This window comes from Lupinus angustifolius, chromosome LG07, assembly GCF_001865875.1.
Source record: "Lupinus angustifolius cultivar Tanjil chromosome LG07, LupAngTanjil_v1.0, whole genome shotgun sequence".
In the NCBI taxonomy this organism is placed as follows: Eukaryota; Viridiplantae; Streptophyta; class Magnoliopsida; order Fabales; family Fabaceae; genus Lupinus; species Lupinus angustifolius.
The window spans coordinates 15,431,001-15,454,755 of NC_032015.1; the positions used below are offsets into that span (position 1 = coordinate 15,431,001).

Below are 23,755 nucleotides of genomic sequence, written 5' to 3' on the forward strand. Positions count from 1 at the left end.
AGTGTCATTATCTTACAACACAAGAATATTCTAGAAATACTGATATAATATCAACTATTTAATTGATTCTAAACAACCAACTATCATATCATATCTTATTCATTTTCTAATAAATATCATAATAAACAACCTATGAGAAAGTCACACTTTATATTAGAAATAGTCTCACATTAAATAATGGGAAGGAATCCACTTACACTTAAAAAAAAGTTACTCTAACATCTTAACCATTCATTCTAAGAAAATTCAATGATTTAAATTAGGTAGTCTTAACCATAAAATTTCCCAAAAATGAATGCCCTCCCTTAAATAATTTGAGATAAAATAAAGTTCTTCTTTTATCAATGTAAATCTAGTAACATAAAACAATCCTTGGCTAAAGTTTTACTTAATTAGACTTCCAATTTATCGTTATGATAATACTATTAAATCGTGTTCCTTTTCTCAATGCTTGTGGGTGGATTGTGAAATAAAATATATTATTTTAAATTATGCTTAATACCTGAATTTGGTGACATAAATTTTGCATGTCAGCTAAAGTTTTACTCAATTAGACTCACAATTTTTGTCCTTATGATAAAATTGGAAAGCACCTTCCTTTACCTCAATACTTGTGGGTATATTGAGAAATATAATCTGATATCCATCCCAATTAATCATACAAGTATAATAAAATTCATGTGGGTAGGTTTTGTTATATTTCGTATGATTAATTGCAAGTAATTTTGTTAATGTTATTTTAAAAAAACTCACACAATTTTAAGTAAGGATGCTGCATCTACTCCCTAATTAATCAAATTATATTAATCACTCATCTCCAATGTAAATCAATAGTGAGATAAATTCAAAACAGAAGCAAACATGAAATACTATAAGCAAATAGTAAAAAGTCTTGATATGACATGAATTGAAAAGAGAAATTCACTAAAAAGAGAAGTAAACATGAAAACCCTTGGATCCGATTTGCTTTTTCCAAGGCGTTACTCGTCACATGTTGTATTTTATAGAGTTTTGCCCATCACAAAACTCAAAAACGTGATACAGAAAATGAGGAAATGGTTTCCTTAATTTCTTCACTCACATAATGGGATAAGGGTTGACCTTATCCAAAAAATTTGTTATCATATCCAGAAACAGTTTTTCCAAATAAGCAGATGATGATAACACCTAACATTATTATCTCTTGTATGTAGATAATGAAAAACCTTGAAAGGGTAGAGAGACAAAGTAATATCAGGACAGACAAATGGGCTAGCATATATTGTTGCTTCATTTTGAAGCAACTAGAAATACTTCAGAGCTGAAAAATGCAAACAATGTTTTACATACGATTGTTGTTACATTGCATTTATTATATAATTGTGAAATATTGTAGGAAAATATGACTACAATTTCTTAATCATAGATTCGATGAACACCTTCGCGTATTGGTGTCTGACACATATCCAACACGAATACGTTTGAATTCGCGAAGGATACATATATGTAGAGTATCTATAAAATAAAAAAATAAAAAAATATCAATACACGTATCAGATTTGTTTTCAATAAAATATAAGATAATATAGATTCGTTTTCAATAAAATAGGAAAAGATAGATCCGTTTTCAATAAATACCAACTTATTTAAAGGTCACAAAGACTCATACCAACATACTGTCACACTAAATTGACTCTCTGATAGCCGGTTCACCATACCGACTCTCTGATCCACAACATCGTCGTCAAGGAGGAGATGAAATTGATACTATTTATATTTCTAGGGCTAGACAATAAATAACTTTTTGAATTATTCTATTATATTTTCTAGTTTTGGTACTTGAAATTTTGGGGGACAATGATTTTCAATTTCCATTATATTTTTTAGTTTGGATATTTTGATTTACACTAATAATTTTATCATATCTTATGTGTTTTTTATTATTTTATACACGTATTCTTACACGTATCGTATCCCATATTTTAGAAAAAATGTATATCAACATATCGGATACATATTATATCGGACACACGTATTCAAATTCATGCTTTATAGGTTACCATTATAATTATGATCTAATTTCTGAGACTCCCAGAACCATATATCATGATATTAATTAAGGCTGTGCAGTCTAATTTAAATCAGGAAAGATGTACAACTATTTTACATACATTTTGAAATCCTTAAATATAAATAGAAATTACACTCTTTTCAAATCATCGTGTATTTCAAGAACCTACACTATCCAATACCATTATGAAAGTCTATAATTAATCATAAAACAAGTCTTTTAAGAGGAAGACATAGAATCAAAGTTGAATAACAAGAGGAAAATAATAAGTGAAAGAGAGCAAGCAAGAAAAAAACAACGAAAGCGTCTTGAACATCCTATTTCTGATAACTTTGAGACAAATCTACTTCTTATAACACAAAGTTTGTAAATAGCATTGATCTAAATAACAAAGATATCCAAAAGTTATGTGAAATATATGTCAAATAACATTGCTTAAATAAAGTGCTGAAAAATTACCCAAGAAAATCTCAAACATGGTCATGTTAAAAAGAAGAGCGACCACTTCCATTGCCACCCCAGAAACCTGCTTCAGCTGCACCATTAGATGCAGGTAACTCAAATGAATTGAGAAGATTATGTGATACCCCATTATACACCGAAAATGTGTTATGATCTGCTTCAAGATGTTGCTGTTGATGTTCTTGTTGCACCATTCCAGAAGATCCTAACCCTAACCCTCCACCACCGGCGACCGGAGAACTCCCCTCCTCCTCCAACGGTAGCCGCTCATACGTCGCATTACCGAACGACGCCGCCATGATCACCAGTGGACCAGAAGCCAAGAGGGGCCCCACCACACAGCCGCCAACCACCTGACCTTGTGAACCAGCAAGATATATAGCCAGCCTGGAGGCCGCCGGTGGTGCGGGCGGCGGCAGGAAGGAGCCAGACAATGACAAGATCTCGAATCTTCCATGTAGTGTCACCACCGCGCCGGCAGATGCCGGCTGCTTTAGGGTGACGTTGGTGACAGCACCGCTTCCGCTTAGGATGCAAACCCCACGCTGCCTCCGCCGTGCATAGGCGGTAACACCTTCCATGACGTCGCAGCCGTCGCTGATTTCGATGACGTGTGACCGGAGAGCGTTGGCGCTGTCTTTGTTGATGATGATGGGTTGCTGAGGTTTGTTCTTGGACCCTGCTGGTCTTCCTCTAGATCTTCTTATTGTACCCATCTCACCATCTCCTGGACTCATGGTTGAGCTCAATTCTTTGCCGTCCGCCGTGGCAGAAGTGGCGGCGTTGTTGTTTGTGGTGGTGTTTTCATTTGGACCACGATTTAGGCTGCGGTTTAAGAAGTTGTCGTTGTTGTTGTGCTTGCTATTGTTATTATCTTCATCAGTGTTGTTATCTTGGTGATGGGGTTGGAATTGGTGGAAAGGGTTTAATTGAAGATCTCTAGTGAGAAAAGATGGGAGAGGACGACCTTGTGCTGCTACATGATCCATTGAAATTGGTTTCAGAATATTTGTATCTATATCACTCAAGCCACAACCCTAGCTTGATGATTATGTTGTAGATTGTTTAGTCATCTTGAAGACACACAAAATTAAGCTAAATAGGAGAAATTAAGGAGAGATAGGGTATGATCTTAGCATGTTGGTGTTTTCCTTGGAATTTTGTGTTGTTTCTTTTTGATTAGTTTGTTGATTGGCATAGGGAATAGTTCAGAATTTGGAAGAAATAAGATTATAAGAATTGTGAGTTGAGAGGAGAAGGAAGAAGAGAAACTACTAAGGGGTTTTTTTGTGATGGTGAATAAGGGTAAGAGTAGTGAGGAAGGATTAGGAATAAGGTATTAAAGCAAACATGGGTTTGGTTTGAGTTAGAATAATCTCCATTACATCATAGAGAAAACAAAATTTAACAAACATGTTTTTTTATTTACAATGAGATAATATTTTTACCCTTAAAATTAAAATAAAAAATAACACTCATCTTTTTAGTACTTGACAAGTTGAGATGATTCTAACTTGTTTCATTTAACCATGAAATATAACACAATATGGATAGATGGTAATATGTACCCACCTTGGAATTTCAAATGTGAATTATATGGTGAAAAATCACACATTCATAATAATTTCTTTATTTTTAATAGTCTAACTTTTATATATATATGAGTATGATATTAAGTCATGCTATATATACAATTTGCCAGAACTTTTGGTTAAATCTTAACTACATTTTGAAAAAAATTTAATTTGGTTTTGGGTTTGTAATAATTTTGATTGAGTATAGTTTTGTGATACTTGAATGAGGGAAACCTTGTAAATTTGAAGGTATTATAAATATGGAAGTCAGATACCAAATTTCTCAAGATTTTGCATGAAGATGTAATTTCACACTAAATATTTTGATTCGAGTAGAGATCTCCTTCAAAAGAGTTTAGTACATACTAGTTGTAAATCTTGATATGTGGTATACAAAAATAAAAGGTTTAGATTTTAATTATTTTTTAACAAAATAATACTAAACAAAATCCAAGTTCTCTTTCCTCCTTATATTTAAGTATTGGACGATAATCATAAACCCTTTAGTCTTATTTTTTTTCATTGATTAGTTGTGGATCTTTTAGGTTTCCTCAATCCTTATTCTTCTCTCAAGATTAAATTTAATTTCCTGTAATGTATTAAAGTTATAATAAACCCTTTAGTCTTATTTTTTTTTCATTGATTAGTTGTGGATCTTTTAGGTTTCCCCAATTCTTATTCTTCTCTCAAGATTAATTTAATTTCGTGTAATGTATTAAAGTTATAACTTATTTTGTGAAAGATATATGAAGTAGTTGTGAAAAACATAGTCATACCTTGAGAGAGAACAAGAAAATGACTGAATGAGCGCATAAAGAGACAGATCATGGTACTTGTCCAACAACTCTATTCAATAATTGTCATAAGAAAAATATAAACAACTACCGATAATAAGATGCTTATCTCAATCAACACTTAGATTAAAATAATTGGAACCCCATTATCTATTCCAAATAAACAATTAGCAATAAAGTTAGTCCAAAGAGAATGGACCACATCAAAGAAAACAAATTTAAGTATCAAATCCATGTGAAGGGTATCAATGGCATCGAACCTAGCACGATGATGCATGTTCTACTCTTTCATTACCCGCGTGGGTTAAGGGAGCTGCATAAAAATCTTTTGTCCTCCATGGAAAGCCAGTCCAAAGCTTTAAGCTTATTATATAGTTAATTCAAATCTCATTGAACTTTGGATTATTTAAGGGCTAAATAGCCGACCAAACTGAAGGTGCCACGTGAAGGATTATGATAGATTTGGAACCTTTAAAGTCATCATGGCAAATTTACAGAAATAGTGCAATTTGGCATTTTATTTACCACATGCACCTATTTGAACTAAAGAAAAATTATTATTTTTCGTTAAGTTGGGAGTTCAATCTGCGGTTTACTTCCCGAATTTGTTTTTATTTTATTTTTATAAAATTCTTGTTTTTAAACCACAAAACTAATGCAACCGAACTAACCCACAAAATGTGGTTCAGTTTGATTTCGCGGTTCGGTTTGGTTATTTTTTTATGAACCATTTATATTAAGTTGGTTCATAGTTTTAGAAATTCAGGAACCGTTAGAACCGAACCAAATTACATATTAAAAAATAGATACCAAAAAATAATATTATATTATTGTTAGAATTCTTTAATCAACTTTGTGACATAAATATCAATTTTGTGTGAATTCTAGAGTTATATACATTACTACTTACTAATTTTTTTTTTATATATATGGTATTTACCTAATATTGTGATAATTTGGAACACATCTTCTAACTTTCGTAGTTCTTAGTTTGAAACTAATATATAACATAAATTGTTAAACATGTATTGCTATATATATTATTAACTATGCCCAAAAAGCTGAACTAAACCGAACTTTTATATACCTTATGTATGAGTTGCCTTTTTCTACTTTTTTTAAGGAAATTGTGTTTGCAACTCCAATTTTTCGATTAATCATTCATTACATTAGCCATTTTCATTTTTTAAATATCAAAATCGTTTATAGGGGAGAAATGATGTAATTTTTTATATTGATTTGCCACTAACTTCAAATACTAAATTAACAACATAAAGATAAATTATAGATGAATTTTGTGATCTTAAGAAATTAATACACTCATAAGAATATGTCTTAAGTGTTAGATACCGTAGGAGAAGAAATCAGATTATGGGTTTGAATGTTAATGGTCATTGGTGTGAGGATGAGAAGCTTATTTTGGATCGTATTATTGATTACTTTATGAATCAGTTTAGTGAATCTGATTTCAATAGGACTACTCTGGATGGTGTGGAGTTTCTTCAGTTATCTTCGGATCAGCAGGCTTTTCTTTCTTCTGACTTTACTTGTGTTGAGATCAAAGCTGCAGTGTGGAGCTGTGCTAGGGATAAGAGTCCGGGGCCGGATGGTTTTAATTTTGCTTTCTTCCAGGATGCTTGGGAGGTTATTAGTTCGGATATCTGTAATTTTGTGAGAGAATTCCATACAAATGCGAAGTTACCGCTTGGGTTGAACTCTCCCTTTATTGCTCTTGTTCCGAAGATTAGTAATCCTAGCAGGTTACAGGATTTTAGACCTATTTCTCTCGTTGGATCTTTGTATAAGATTCTGTCCAAAATTCTTGCTTCGAGATTGAAGTTGGTAGTTGGGTCTCTTATCTCGGCATCCCAGGCTGCTTTCATTAAGAATAGAAGTATTTTAGATGTCGTTGTGGTGGTGAATGAGGTGATTCATTCTGCTAAGCGTAGCTCTGATGGTTGTGTGCTTTTCAAGGTTGACTTCGAGAAGGCCTATGATTCCATTAATTGGGAGTTCTTAGATTATATGTTGGGGAGATTTGATTTTCCTATTATTTGGCGGAAGTGGATGGAGTCTTGTTTGTCGTCTACTATGATGTCAGTTTTGATTAATGGCTCTCCAACAAAGCAATTTCATGTGTCGAAGGGGATTAGGCAGGGGGACCCTTTGGCTCCGTTTTTGTTTTTGATGGATGCGGAGGGTTTTTCGAGTTTAATTCGGAGTGCTAGGAGTAAAGGTCTTTTCCATGGGGTCAGTCTAGGAAATCAAGAGGTTGAAGTTATGGATCTTCAGTTTGTTGATGATACTATTGTGGTATGCAAACCGGAGACTGCAAATTTGTGGTGTCTAAAGTGTATTATGCATTGTTCCGAGTTTGTTTCTGGGCTTAAAGTGAATTTTCAAAAAAGCTTCTTGTTTGTAGGTAATGTGGATGACGGCTTTTTGGAGGATGCTGCAGAATTTCTCTATTGCAAGTTAGGCTCCTATTCCTTTTACTTATTTAGGTATCCTAGTTGGCGCTAGTCTGAAAAGGGTGTCAACATGGTTACTGGTGATTGAGGCTATTAAAGATCGACTTGGTTCCTAGAAGAGTGAATTTATTTCTTTTGGGGGTAGGTTGGTGTTGCTAAATGCGGTGTTGGCAAATATTCTGATTTTTTTATTTCATTGTTTAAAGCTCCAAAATTGGTTATTAAGTTGTTAGCTAAGATTCAAAGGAAGTTCTTATGGGGGAATAGTGGTGGGGGTATGGGGGTTCCTTTGGTGTTCTGGAGGGAGGTGTGTAAACCTAAGTCTGTTGGTGGGTTAGGTGTTAAGGACTTGAGGTTGTTTAATAATGCTTTATTTGGAAAATGGAAGTGGAGATTTTTGTTAGAAACCCAATACTCTGTGGGTTTTGGTGATTAAGTCTAAGTATGAGAATTCTTGTCTTAATTTTAGGTCTAGGTTAAATTCTGCTTAGTGGAATGATGTTGTTAGATTGGGGGTCGTTGGGTGATGGTTCTCTTACGTCCTTTTGGTCTGATGTTTGGTATGGTTTAGGTAGTCTTTGTGATATTTTTCCTAGGTTGTTTTTAGTTGTTGTAGATGTTAATTGTCTTGTTAGTGATTGTGGGGAGTGGCGGGATGGGTAGTGGGTGTGGGCTCTGAATTGGAGAAGAATTGTTTTTTGGGAGGAGGAGCTTGAAGCTCAACTAGGCATTTTGTTGCGACAATATTCCTGCAGGCAGGGCTTGGTGGATAGATGGTCTTGGAATTTGTCTTCTTCCCAGTTGTACATGGTGAAATCAACATATCTGGCTCAGTCGCAGATTCTTGTTTTTGTGTAGGACAGTATGCTGAGCAAGGTTTGAAATTATGTGGTACCTACAAAAGTTTCCTATTTCATGTGAAAGTTGTTGAGGGGTAAGGTTACAACTAAATATGCTCTTATGTAAAGGTGTATTCTTCCTAGTCAAATTAGGACTACATGTTCTTTTTGCTTGAATGGTGACAAGTCTATTTATCATATTTTTCTTTCTTGTGAGTTCTTTGTTGCGGTTTGGAAATGTTTTTACTCTTGCTTGGACATTATTTGTATTTTACCGTCCAAGTGTAGTGAGCTCTTTAATCTGCATCTTAGTTTTTGGAATAAGAAGAAAGGGTTCCAAGTTTGGTGTATGTTGTGGTGTGCAACAATGTGGTCCTTGTGGCTCTTTAATCTGCATCTTTAGTGGCTAGGATTGTAGTTTATTCACTATTATGGATTTGTTTAAGCTTAGGTCTTGGCTTTGGTTTTCTGCTTTGGTAGATAATAAGAACTGTACTTATACTAGGTGGAATGTGGATTCTTGTTTTTATTTTGTTTGTTGATTTTTTGTTGATGTTGTTGTTTCCTGGGTTAGCACCCCTTATGCTATCTTAATGAAGTTTTGTTTCCTTTGCTGAGCAAAAAAAAGTCTTAAGTTGATTTTTTAATCTCATTACTTTTGATTAATTGATACATGAATCTCCATATATATCTATCACTGAAATGTTTGTATTAACAAACAAATCTATTTGGTTTAGACACTAGATCAAAATAATCAAATGAATTTCTAATGTAATATTGTGTTGTTTCTTTTGATTCAAATTTTATCCTAAGGCCCATGTCATTCTCTACATTCCTGAATATTTTTGTATCAATTGTGATTCATACATTGCTTCTGAATTAATACTACATGATGATGGAGTAGATATGTTATATATTCAAATGTTCATGTGTGTCTAACTCAATTTTACTATCTTAATCATTATATAGTTCAGTATCCTTTTCATCACTATAATCTCTTATAATATCCCTTATAACAGGTCGTATTTGTATGATTAGAACTATAATTGTTACTTAACATAATTCAATTTAACTCAAATGGTCAAAAAATAACACATAATATAACATTATTAATTAACATGATGTGAGTAAGCAACATATCCCCTATATATAAGAAGAATAAAATGTCAGCGTCACAAGAAAATATAAGAAACAGTATCTAGAGGGAGTGAAATTGTATCTCATATACACTATTTCATGAATAATAAAATTCAAATCTCCTATAAACGGGGTTGGTAACTTACAAAATAAATTGTTTATCCTACAAGAGTTTTTGGTAAATAAGAAATGTTGGAGAATTTCTCCATCTATAATTCATAGATTGAATGCGGAAGTCCTTATGATCATGGCTTCGTTCCGATAACCTAATATTTATGCCCATACATAAACCCATATATAACGACCATGAGTCAGACCGAAGAAACCCCAATTGATTTCATGGTGAAGAAGAAGAACATACCTTGATTAGCCATTTGGAATCTCGAAGGTATGAGGGTGTGATGATCTTCCAGATGTTAGAACACTTGATGGTTTTTCTTATGCTTCTCTATAGGGGAATGAAAATGCCAAAAGCTTGAGTGTCTGCCTTGTGAGGAGAGATGCCTTATGGTTGCCTTATGGATGACTTGATAGTGTTTTATCCCTTATGGATAACACTATCCTAATCCACATTTATTCTCCTTAACCTTACACTTGAAAACCTGTTGCTCTACAAATAGGACCATAACCCATAAAAGTAACCCCGTAGCGGTTACTACTTAAGTTGCAATAATTCTGATTCAGTCCCTTCATCAAATCAGAAATTGTCTGAAGGTATCTACACTTATATTATTTCGTGACACATATGCCCTTAGTCACCAAATTAAATTACTGAAGATCATTTTATATTTTTGGCTAATTAAATAATGGTCATAACATAATTATAGAATTATATTTGTGATCCATAAATTATCAGAAATTTCGACAAGAAAATGAAAATCACTTGTGTGTAAATTAAAAAGAAAAGGAAAATTGTTAATGTCAAAAGTGAATTAGGACAAAATTTGGAGTGGAAACTGTGTTTCTCAAGCACGATTTGTTTTTAAAAAATGGATAAAAAAGAGTAACCAGTGCATGACATAAAATGATTTTGCAAAACAAAGTAAAAATAAATCAATAAGTCAAAAAACGTTACAGTATCCCCATAATAATATTTTATAAAGCTAAGGTATATATCAAAATGGTAAATAAAAAATCAAAATGCTAGTTGTGTAGATTTTCCATAAATCTATATATGCATAAACATTTTCAAATGATTGGTATATATTGTCCTGGATCCTGTGTCCCAAAAGGATCATGTCCCAATATCTCCATCAAATAATATAATATATTACTTTATGTTTTTATAACTTTTGGTTAGGAACATCATTGAGGACACTAATGGAACCAAAAGATCTTCATCCGATATATATGAAATGAGATCAACTGTCACACTTTTTGTGTCTCAATCCAATAAAAGTTGTCACATAACATACTTAAAGAAAAAAATAAAAAAATTTAAAATAATATTCTTATGTTATTCAGTGGGATATGATTGATTTGAGACATAAGAATATAAAGTTTTGGGACAAAAGATCTGATTTATGGTGTTAACCATTTTGATTCAATTTAATAGGCCCGAAGGTGAATGGTATTTGGCTAATCTTAAGTTTCCTAATACAAAGTTGTTACGTACATAAAGAAAAAAATAAAATAATATAAAATAATATTCTTATATTATTTAGTCGGATATGATTGATTTGGAACATAAGAATATAAAGTTTTGAGAAAAAGATCCTGATTTATGGTGTCAACGATTTTGATTCAATTTAATAGGCCCGATGGTGAATGGTTTGGTGCTAAATCTTATGTGTACCTTAAGTTGTTTCCTAATACAAAAATATGCTGTAAAGGATAACATTTAAAAGTTGTGAGGGTAAGGTGGTAAGACCTAATTGAATATTCAGATATCATATACCGCTGATGATCAAGGTACGATCCTGGTGGAGTGACACTTATGACTAGTATAAATTATAACAGTTTTAAAAAAAAATGCATTAAATACATGCACCAAGGCATTCATATATCAAGTTAGCATAGGTAAATACACCTAGGAAATTAAAAGAAACATCAACAAATGAAAATTTTACTTCCAACATCTATGGAAGTGCATGCAATATTTGTTTAGAAACTTCTACGTAAAATTTAAAGTTTTCTAGTAATTATTTTGTACTTTGTTAATGTTTGTTGATCTTTCAATAAACAGTACAATGCAGTGAGAGAATAAAGGGTCTTTGAAGAGAAGAAGTATTTGAAAAGTTATTGATGCTTAGTTATAGTTAGAGACATGGGTTATGATGATTATTTATATGCATTCTTGCTTAAGCAATCAGTAAAAAGGCGTTCTTCCTTGTATTTAATAACCCGTTTTCGTCTTTAGATTTTCCATATGAATGTTGGGAGAACATAAAGAACTTAAATAAATTAATAAGGATACAGGAACCACTATGATTGAGCTTCACATTATATTATTTATGTCTAGGATACTGGTTGAGTGTAAGATTGGCACACTAGTTAAACCAAAAAATTGTCAAAGCTTTTCCACAAGAAAGAAGCAGTATGTCAGTTAGATCTAGATAGTGCTTTCAAATTAGGAATGAAGATCATCTTACTTTTGGAGTTCTATTTATATACCAATCCAACTAAAAATTGACATATAATTAAAAATAAAATTAATAAAAATATAAAATAAATTTTTTATATTATTTGGTGGCAATTTGATAGGTTTGGGACAAAGAAATAAAATTTTTGGGACATAAAATCCTTATTCTTAAATTGAATTGGGATGTTCTTGTCAAGTATGGAATGAGAATTGTGACATGTAGCAAATAATCTTGTTAATGACGACATTTTAGTACGAGAGAGTTGAACACTTTCAAACTAGTTCCATTATATTATATTTATTGTAATTATGGAAAATTAGGTAAAAATATTATTATAGTCGTGATTGTGAATTGGAGAGACTCTTGAAAACTTAAACCACAAATGTGATTGCAGTGTCCAATTTTATTATATGCTAATTAATTAACTTTTTTATTAATTACCTAAAAGTATGGATATTATTTTGGGTATTCTCTTTAATTTTATACCTCAAGGAGAGTTATTAATATCGTACTGATCATCTCAAACTACAAAAGAATATCCTGTTAGCCACGGTTACAACCGTGGCTATTGTACTATAAAACCGTGGCAAAATAGAGCAGCCACGGTTTCCACTACCCTAGCAATTACTGGCGTTGCAAAAATTTAGCCACAGTCGTTTTATGATATAGCTACGTCTGGGGGAAATGTGGTAACATTTCTTTAACCACGGTTAAAACCGTGGCTAATGTGAACCATACCCGTGGCTAATTAATACCTTTATTTTAACAACAATTTAACCGTGGCTAATTATGTATTCAGTTATTTTCACACATATTCCTCTCCTAATCCTCTCTAACAATCATTATATTCCATATGCATTAATACTAACAAATTGGACCCAATATCTCAAATTATCACCACCTTCATCTTAAAATAATTCACAAATAAATAAGCATTAATAAGTTCGCATAGTATGTATCATTCAAACCAATTGTTGAAACATTCGAAATTTGGTTAAAAAGAGCATTAATATTTCTATAGTAAAAATTTCACGTATAATCACATGGAACTTCTAGTCTTGCCCACTTGATCACTTCAGCATCACCTTGAAGGAGTTTTGAGATCTGTGGTCCTCCTCCTTTATTTCAGAGTCCCTGGCTGCATCAATCTCAATAATATACACTCAATGATATAATAATAAATTTCTAAATTAAAAATTAAGTATTTGTTAAACTAATAACAATAGTAATAAAAGAATCATATAATTAGATAAGCAGTCATCTAAATTTACAAAGTGTAACATTCATTGTTGCTAGTGAGGAATCATAATATAAAATACTAAACTAATATAAGTTCATGAATATGTAAGCAATTGTAACTAAGAGTATGGAATATCTTGAGTGAAAGAGAGTAACTCGCTAATTTGTAAGTTAGAATAAGAAAACTTGTATTGGCCTCTTCCTGCAACTTCTGAGTACCACAATTTCCATGCTTCCATGTAATGGATGAAGAGTTCCTTCAAAGCTGCATCAAAAATAGAATATCAGATAAGTTTATATTTCAACAAATGTCAGTATTCAAGCCACTCCACGATAAAGTTTAAACAAAGCTTATAATCAATCTCCCTGTTACTTAACTGGTGAACTAAGAAATGTATGAATAACATCATTCATGTGGATAAAACCCAAGGTGCTTGGGAATTAAATGGACATTCAACTGTCACTATTTATTTAAGCCTTGCTGATTCCAGTTCTAGTTCAATATTTATGAAGTTTACACAAATCTATGAATTTGTTGAATATTATTACACTTTAAGTGTCATTACTATTCAATAACAATTTATCATAAGAGAATTTCATACAACTGTTGTTTATCATATCCTTTATTCTCTGTACTCGAGGATAATCTCAATATGACCCATATGATAAGAAAGTTGAAATCTCTGATTTTAAATGGCATATATAAAATTCCTCTCCTTGAAGAATAAACCATGTCTTAGTTAATTATCATCCCTTACTTCTGAATCATTAAACTTCCATAGGAGCCATATATAGCCATGCATTCTAATTAAATAAACACCTTATCTCACCTCAACCCCCTGCATTCTAACTTCAACTAAATTTCAGATCAAAATCAGAATACTTTTGCTACATTATAACAACTAAACCAATTGAAGCATAAAATGCAAAGAAAATACATTACCTTAAATGCTTTAGATGCTGATTTTAAAACCAACTATGGGATAAAGAATATACATGTCAATCATGCCCATGAAAGAAGCTTCCTAAGAGATCATGAGAATGATCAAGCATAAAAGTATCAGGTTAAAGAATGTGAAACTTTTCCCATTAGAATTGATAGAAATAACCACCCTTCATCACTCACTAAGCCACATCTTCTCATCTCATTAGGGTACCAAAACCACGATGGGCCCAAAACATTATTCAATCAATGAGCAATGTTGAAGACATTTCTCAAGGCCTAGTTCACAATATAAATCAGGGTGAAATATATGAGCAATCACAACCAAATTTACAGAACCACTGAGCAAAAATGAACAGGAGAAAACCGAAAAATACAGGCAAGTAACAAATTGTCATAAACATAACTAAAAGGGCAACCACCTGTACATTCTTGGGAGTAAGCGCAACACTATCCCTTTGGTCAATTGGTAATTCTGATCATTTTGATGTAGGAGACAGCAAAGGACTACAAAAATCTCAAATTTTAACCAAAATCTCAATACTGTCAGTCTTGAATTCTTGAAAGACACTAATAAATGATGATGAGAAAGTAACAATTGAACACCTAAAATGACATACCTCCTTTTTATGTTTTGATGCTTCTGTTTGTGGCTTCTGAACACATCAATGCTTCTGCTTTAATTCCCCCACAATCCTTATGGAAGCACATCAAATGTTTCAAGTTCTTCAATGTCTTTCTACTAATGACAATCTTCAACATCTAAGACTAAACTAACACATTGAGAATGCTTAAAGAACAATGCTATGGCAGAAGAAAATGCAAGCACAAAATGAATTGGTATAACAAAGATTTAAACTCAGGAACACACAATTTTAAGTTGATTAGGGAAAAAACTCGAAAAACAAACCATGATATTTTTCCTTGATTCAAGCTAATCTAGCATCTCTGATACTTAATGAAAATCAGTAGAAAACTAAGAGATTAGGAAAAACAATAGAGAGTCTACAAAAAATTAAAGAAACCTTGATTTAAGCTAGTCCAACATCCTCTAAGCAAACAATTCTCAAATATTAGGAAATATAGATAGAAGAACTACAAAAATGTAAAATTAGAGACCAAGTATAAAGGAATATTAGTTGAAGAACTTACAAATTAGGGTTTAGCATTCACAATTTTAGAGAATTGAACTAAGAAGAAGGCTCCACTTTGACTCGTTTTTGAACAACGACTATAGTGAATGTCAGCGATGGTGAAATTGAGAAGAAGAAATCGAAATTAGGAAACTTATGAAATGAAATTGAAGATTAGGGAAGAAAAATATTAATAGAAAATACAAATTAGGGATGTCTATTCACCAGAGAATAACACTTCAAAATGAGTAATATTGGATTAGTGGAGACGAAGAACAGCGAGGCGGCGCTAATGGAAGCAACAGAGCAGAATGTCGCGTCAATGGCGATCGATTGAGGAAGGACCTAGTTCAAAAGAATTCGCTTCTGAAATGTGATTGTGAAATGCCATGAATGGCGATGACGATGGCAGCAAACGGTTGTGGCGGTGTATAGTTGATGGCAGCGAATAGTTGTGGCAATTGTGACGATACCTCCTTTATGGTGAGAAAAATGAGAAATTGAGTATGGGAGAAGAATCTCCATCGTTAATGAGAGACTGAGAGATATGATGGGTTTGTGGTGAAAGGAGATAGAGAAATTGGAAAATTTCCAGAATGGAGAAAAATGAATTAGAAAAAATGAGAATGACAGTAATAAGGAGAAGGAGAAAATACAAAGCCCACATATAATAATGTGTCTAATTATATCTAATTTTAAAACTCACCTACATTTCTAAGAAGTGTGGCTACCTAAGCGTGGCTATTAAGCATATTGTTTTGTAGTGTTTCTTGTATTCTAATACATTATCTCACCATTGCATTTCATATATCATCTTAAATTTCTTCACCCATTATCGTAAAAAATCAAAATATAAATCATTTCATACATTTTTAAATATTTCAATCATTATATTTTTTTAAAATATAATAACGCATTCCAAATCACATGCATCATAACTTCCATTTCTCAATTGTCCTAGTGCCTATAAAAAAAATCACATAAATTCCTTAACTACATCTCATACACTTCCATACATCATGTGCATCAAAATCTACAGTCTCATTTATTCATACATCTATAAATAAATCAAATACGCATGTCATGCATCTTAAGTGGTATATAATCAGGATTAGTATTACATGTACGATTTAAATTATATGTTACATTTTAGTGCAGTATATCTCCGTTTGACATTCATTTCTTTACTAATTACTTACCATATCCCTCATACCAACATGTTGTAAATTTGTAGTGTCTTGTAAGGCTCAATTAGATTAAAAAATACAAATAAATATTGAAAATATTAATGAAAAAATATACTTAGTCATAGTCATACTAGACTACTAGTTCTTTCTTTTTCTTAACCTTTCTGTTTTGGTCGTCAGAAAAAGTCATCTAAACTTTCTTGTTTCATACATAAATAAAAGTCAGATTGTAATAGTTGTTAAAAAAAATTGATTTGTAGTTAAAAAAAGAACATTAAGATATTCATTTTCTGTTTTTTAATAAGGGTAATGTTAGCTGGATTTATTTTAATACTTTCTATAGCTTAAAAGAAATTAATCTTGCACCTTGTCATTCTAGGTGAAACAAATTATTTGTTATCAAGTATCAATAATATACTTTAACTTTAACAATTTTAAATAAAATGTTTAATCATTCTAAGATTACATCAGATTCACTTTGTTTGAATAAAGATATTTTTTCTCACCAGATTTAGACTTCCTTCTCAAAAAAATTACAAATAATGAAAAGATTTAAAGAAAAGAGTAGGAATATATTTCATCTTATTCAATTTGTTAGGATAAAGATATTTTTATTTGCAATATTTTTGTTCCATCCCGGTCTAGGAAGACGCATCATGGTGAATGTGTTCCAGAGACCCTTGAATCTTGATCGAATAACCAGACAATTCAAAAGGTACACCGTTGATCGGACAAGATCTAGATAAAAGTACAAGGACATCTTCTATCATTTGTCTACCATGCCTTATGTATAGAGTTGTGATACTGTCTGAACAGCACAGACCCTGCCACAAGCCGCATGTCACCTACACATTATCCTCACTTTCTGTCAGGTGATAGAGACATACCTAGAATATAGCTTCTCAACCAATCAAGGCTATAAATCAACTATCCATAAAGTTGAACCTACCAGAGCTGTCCAACACGAGTAAAGCGATCCCTACTTGTCTGGAACAAGCCCGACAAGACCAGATGGTCGTCTAGGCCAACAACATCTGGTAGCGAATATTCCATGCACCTCGGCACTATAAATAAGGGGACTCCCCATAAGTAAGTAACACTTAATCTCAACTCTCTCGCTTACTATCTATCGTATTTTATATTCTCTCTTTACGCATACATCTCTCATATACTATCTTGAGTGTCGAAGAACCTTTTCAGATAACTCCCTAAATGCTCCCAGACAAATATCAGGCAACATCAAGAAAACTTTCTACCGGATCACGGTCTGTCTAAACCGGATCCACCAAAAAAGAAGAACAATTTTCACTTTCCTTCTTTAAAAATTACAAATAATGAAGAGAAGAAAAATTGGGGGATTTATTTTACCTTCAAATTAGTGATAACTTTGATCATAATTGGTATATAATCAAATTTATCAAGCATATTATAAGATGTGTGATTGTTGCTTGTATATATATTTCAATTAAAAGATTAGTCTTTAATTATTAGCTAGGTAAACCTCATGCACATTAAAAAAAGTATTTGGCTAAGATCAACCTTGGAAGGTAGGCATCAGATACATTTGAACAATCTTGTGATCATCATGGTCATCCAAGAAAGCAAAAGGCCACAATCAAAGGAAAAAGTGAAGCCTGCCCCAATATTATATTTTCAAACCACTACACATAGTATAGGCTATAAGTCACTTCATTGTCCTAACTAATAGCCAATTTGGTGAGCTACTTTACTCAATTCTCAGTATTCAATCCTTGTGATGGCTCCATCAGGGTCATTAAGTCACAACTAAATTAATGCAGTAGTTAAATTAAGTAGGGAAAGACAATATAGAAAAGAGGGAAGAGAAAGTGAGTAGAATGTTAAAATGTTTAGACTCCAAACTCTAAAACATGCTTAAAAAGGACCCCAAACTTGTGCTTTGAAATTATCAATTTTAACAATTTAGATGGTGAAAGACTATTTTGCATCACAATTTTTAACAATTAAGAGTTTATGGTATGTTTTATACATTTTAAAAATATAAGAACTACATCAGAAGACATGCTAGGTTCTAGAGAGTTTTAGACTTTCCCTAAAAAAAAGTGTATACAATGTCCTAATCAAGATGTCAACAAAACTTTTCCATTTATGTTTGACAAAGTAAACTAGTCTCTTTCAAACTAATACCAGTTCTTCTTGTACCAAATCATCACTCAACAGCATCTATTACTTTATTCTAGGATTAAGGATCATCTTCATTCAAGACTTAACTGCTTACACTCTTTTGAAACTGTCAACAAACAAAAACATAAGACAAAAACCAAACCATATTTGTTTTCAGAACCTTAGTTTCCTCAAAAACTTTGAATATGATGCTTCTTCAATCATCATGGCTTCTTTTGTGTCTTGTTTTTGTTTTAAACAGTTTTTTAACAATACCACCCTGCCATTGCCAGATTATTTCTCCTCAGAACATTGAAACCTTCTATCCTAATGAAACTTCTGCCTCAAAACCAACACCACAAAATCTTGCGCCACCACCACCAAGGCCTCAACCACAACCATCACCACAAGCACAAGAACTGGCACCAGGACCCGTAGCAGCATCGACAAGTACTTCATCGAAAGGTAAGATAGCGATTGCGGTAGCTGCAAGTGCAGCAAGTACAGTAGTTGTTTGTGGTATACTTTTCATTTTATATCAAAGGTGCTTAAGGAAAAGAAGGAGAATTGAGATGAAAAATACTAATATTGTGGTTCAAGGAAATGTGTTTGAGAGAATAGATGGAAATTTGAAGGGAATGATTGTGGATGAGGATGGTTTGGATGTAATTTATTGGAGAAAACTTGAAGGGAAAAACTCTAAAAGGGATCTTCATAAAGAGGTCTTTCATAGTCCTAAAAACAAAGAAAAAGAAGATGAAGAAAATGATCATGAAGAAAATCAAGTGACAAATTTCAAGTCCATCCAAGAAATTCCTCTACATAGAGGGAAATCTTCAACTTCTCACATAAAAGAGGATGAACCATATAGAATTACAAGAATTCCTCATAATGCTTCTTCTTCTTCTTCTTCTTCTTCTGCTTCCACTCCTCTTCCCACTTTTGTTGCATCAGATAAGAAACAAGAGTCTCCAATTCAACCTTACACTGCAACCCTTCAATCTTCACCATCACCAGCTTCAACTCTTCCACCTCTTCCACCTCCTCCACCAATAACAGCTACAAAGAGTCCATCTCCACCACCTCCTCCATCAAAGGAAGGTGGTAATTTGAAGTCATCATCAAAACCAGTACCTCCACCAATTAAACAAAGAAACTCTTCAGGGAAAGGTAGCATGTCAGAGACAAGAAATGATGAAGTCAAACTGAAGCCTTTGCATTGGGATAAGGTGAATACTAACAATGCTGATCACTCAATGGTTTGGGACAAAGTTGATGGTGGTTCTTTCAGGTATTATATTTTGTAAATATTATTATACATAAATTTAGAGGATGAGCCTCGGCACAATAACAGTACCATGAGTTTAAGTCGCGGGAAAAGTTTCCTTCCTTGGGGTAAGGCTGTGTATGTTTACTTTCCCCAAACTGAGGAAGCCTTGTGTACTGATACGCCTTTTTTACTATGCATACATTGATTGATCTTTTCATTGTAGTTTTACTTAACACACTAAGATTTTGGATTCAATATTTCAGTGTTGATCAAGATCTTATGGAAGCTCTCTTCGGTTATGTCGCCACCAATCGAAAATCCCCCAAAGGAAAGAATGATTCTATGAGTCCAAGCAAGGCTGGCATACCAACAGCGACACGAATTTTTCTTCTTGATCCCAGAAAATCACAGAACATTGCTATTGTTTTGAAATCTCTTGGAGCAACGCAAGATGAAATTCTTGAAGCACTCATTGATGGCAGAGGCCTTAATGCAGATACCATTGAAAAGCTTGCTAGAGTTTTTTCTCCAACACAAGAAGAACAATCTCTTATCCTTGAATACAAAGGAGACCCAACAAGACTAGCTACAGCTGAATCTTTCTTATATCACATCCTCAAATCTGTTCCTTCGGCATTTAAGCGCTTGAATGCCATGCTATTCAGGTTGAACTATGACTCCGAGATTCTCGATATCAGAGAATCTTTGCAGACACTTGAATTGGGATGTAAGGAGCTTAAAAGCCAGAGACTATTTGTGAGGCTTCTTGAAGCAGTGCTAAAGACAGGAAATCGTATCAACGCTGGTACTGCAAGAGGTAATGCTCATGCTTTCAATTTGGATTCTCTAAGGAAACTCTCTGATGTGAAGAGCACTAATGGAGAAACCACATTACTTAACTTTGTGGTCGAAGGAGTGATCCGTTTGGAAGGAAAACACATCGCTTTTAATCGCAGCCTTAGCCGAAGCAGCAGTAGAAACAGCAACAGCGATGTAAATGCAAACTCTAAGAACAATGCTACTCCTTCAAATGAAGATAAAGAAAGGGAATATACAATGCTAGGATTACCAATTGTTGGAGGGATCAGTTCTGAATTCTCTAACCTTAAGAAAGCAGCACTTATAGATTATGACAGTTTAGTCGGTTCAATCTCAGCCTTATCAACCCGGATAGTCGAAATTCAGAAACTTGTTTCCGAATGTGGAAATGAAGGAGGGAATTTTGTGAAAGAATTCAACCATTTAATTCGAGGCGCTAACGAAGAATTGAAATTAGTAAGAGATGAGCAAACAAGGGTAATGCAGCTTATCAAGAGAACAGCAGAATACTATCAAGGTGGAGCTTCAAAAGGAACTTCAGGACATAAGTTTCAATTATTTGTCATAGTCAAGGATTTTCTAGGAATGGTTGATCAAGCCTGCATAGAAATCGCGCGTAACTTGCAGAAGAAGAAAACACACAAGGCAAGTTCTGGCTAATAATCAGCACAAACTGCTAGAACATATATCAACAACTCCATATATGGCATCAATTATTCAACTTTATGGTTTTGGATCATACAAATGAGGGACTGAAGTTCTATAAACCAAAGTTCTGATTCATTATTGTTTCATTCAAAGCCTTAATAAATGACACAAATTATGATGGCATGAGGATTCAGAATAGAGAGAGTTGGAACTGGATGATACTCAAAGACTAATGTTACTACTAACCATTGGATATTCATAAATGCTATGGAAGCTAGCTATGATGGATTGTAGAGTTCAGAAGCTGAAAACATCTTCATGGTTTTACCATTTTTAGACTATTAAACAATTAAAATGTATGTGTCAGTGTATGAATCACTATAGCTATTGACTATTTTTTGTTAGAAAATATGAGCTAATATAGTGATAATGGGTAGATGGACCTAATACTTCATCATTGTGATTCTTAAAATAAAATCTATATTTAAATTGCGGTTACAATCACGATTGTGGTTATTGTAATTAGTGTTATTTTAGCAACTGCAGAATGGATTGTGACCATTGTAGTGTGAATTAATTTATGATTAATTTTTTTAATTTGATACAGTTTGGTGCTGCTTGGCATAGTGTGATGCAATTGCGTTGTGACTGATGCAGCTGCATCATTATGATATGGTGTCACATTATAATTGCGGTATAATGCAGTTATGGTAGTCACTGTAATTACAATATTGTGGTCACATCAAATGGTGGGGTCCACAATATAAAATAATGTTTAGAAGTGTTGGTCCTTAGTCATTACTAAACACATTTAGTAGTTATTCAACACCTTGCCTCATTGACTTGGTGTTCTATAATAATATATGGCACTTATAGATTTCTTACAATCTTAAGTGTCATTGTTGGATTCTTTTAACATCATCAAGCACAACTTGTTTGTATTCTTCTTATTTTTTTTTTTGTCTTAAACTTTGTAAATTTTGATAAAATGGGTATATTTGTATTTTTAAACTTTTTTCAGATAAGAAGCCAAGGCAAATTGACTTGGTATGGATCACACAGTTCACAAGGAAACAAGTCTAAACACATTTAGAAGAAAGTTGACTTAATGAGCCACAACTAAAATGTCACGTTTGAAAAGTGAGATTGCTTAAGAAAATGTTAATGAAATTAATGTTACATATATTTGGATTTGTAGAGGCTTATCTTATCTAGGACTTAGCTAGTTGTGTTTATCTTATTAATTATGATTTGGATCATTATTATCTTACCATTTGTAACGATTTTTACCTATATAATAAATTGCTTAAACTAATTTACCAAATTTTACCATCATAAACTTTAAGATTAACTCCAGTAAAGAATGGTATTTCTATGCTAACATTCTCATTTCCCTACTACCCCTTAGGTCCAATGGGATCTTACAAGCACCCAACAAAAAATGTCTATATGGTGTACTAAGTGGAAATCCCTTGTAATTGTGATTTTAACATTAATATGAATTAAGATTGAACCTAGAACTTTATGCTTAAACCAACATAACTCACATTGATATAGAACAAAGATATGTTTTCTTAAACTATGTTACAAATCCTATCTTGTATTTCGTTTCCATGAATCACAAATCTGCAGCGATGTTTCTGTATAACACATAAACAAATAATTCTAAATTCACTCCCAACATTCAATAAATTTTTCCAATATACTATTATATAGCAAAGCTCAATAAATGATGAATGGGGAAATGGAGTATGTTAATTTCGGTGTGGTTGTTAGTTTATTGACCTGTTTTTCTGCTAATTTAGTTTTGGGTCACATAACTCAACTAATCTAATTCATAAGTCCTCCATCCCATCTACTGTCTTTGAATATATCTATTTCTTAATATATCTCCTAATCTTATCATTTTAAATTTTCTTGTTAATAACAATTGTCATAAAATTGGAAAATTATTCACTCGGTCATATACTAGGTTGGTTGGACAGTTGGACTAGTCAATCAATGGCTTGACCATTTGACTCAATTTATTAAAAAATTTAAAAAATTCATCATAGTGGCTAACATATATAATAATTCTATACTCAAAATTTAAAAACATTATATCATACAAATATCTAATTAAATAACCAATAAAGAATGTTTTATTTTTAAAAATGTTACGAATAAGTGAAAACATCACTAAACAACATAAGTTTTACGCTTTATTTACAACAACAAAAACAAATAACTTTAAAAGGTAATTAAACAACTAAGATTTTACTAAAACATAACCTAACAAGTGATAAATATAATTATAAATAAGTTTAAAGCACTAGATTTTTTCCATCTTAAATCAATGTCATGTTAGTATTTTTAGCTTAAATCAATCGGTGTAAAATGATGTTGCACCAATTTGTTGAAATGAGTCTTCTTCGGTGTGTTTTATTTAAGTGGTTAAGTAAGTGAACTCGGTTTTATTCTTTGTT

At 32.6% G+C, this 23,755-nt stretch overlaps 2 protein-coding genes across 2 annotated transcripts; one reads left to right on the forward strand and one right to left on the reverse strand.

Moving 5' to 3' along the window:
• Positions 2,357-3,887, reverse strand: LOC109352476 (AT-hook motif nuclear-localized protein 22-like). The gene has a single exon (XM_019594475.1). It carries the CDS (start codon positions 3,499-3,501, stop codon positions 2,536-2,538), a length of 966 nt encoding a protein of 321 aa, XP_019450020.1. The 5' UTR covers positions 3,502-3,887; the 3' UTR covers positions 2,357-2,535.
• On the forward strand, positions 18,579-21,715 carry LOC109352777 (formin-like protein 4). The gene is made up of 2 exons (XM_019594972.1): positions 18,579-19,844; positions 20,087-21,715. Exons 1-2 carry the CDS (start codon positions 18,760-18,762, stop codon positions 21,300-21,302), a joined length of 2,301 nt encoding a protein of 766 aa, XP_019450517.1. The 5' UTR covers positions 18,579-18,759; the 3' UTR covers positions 21,303-21,715.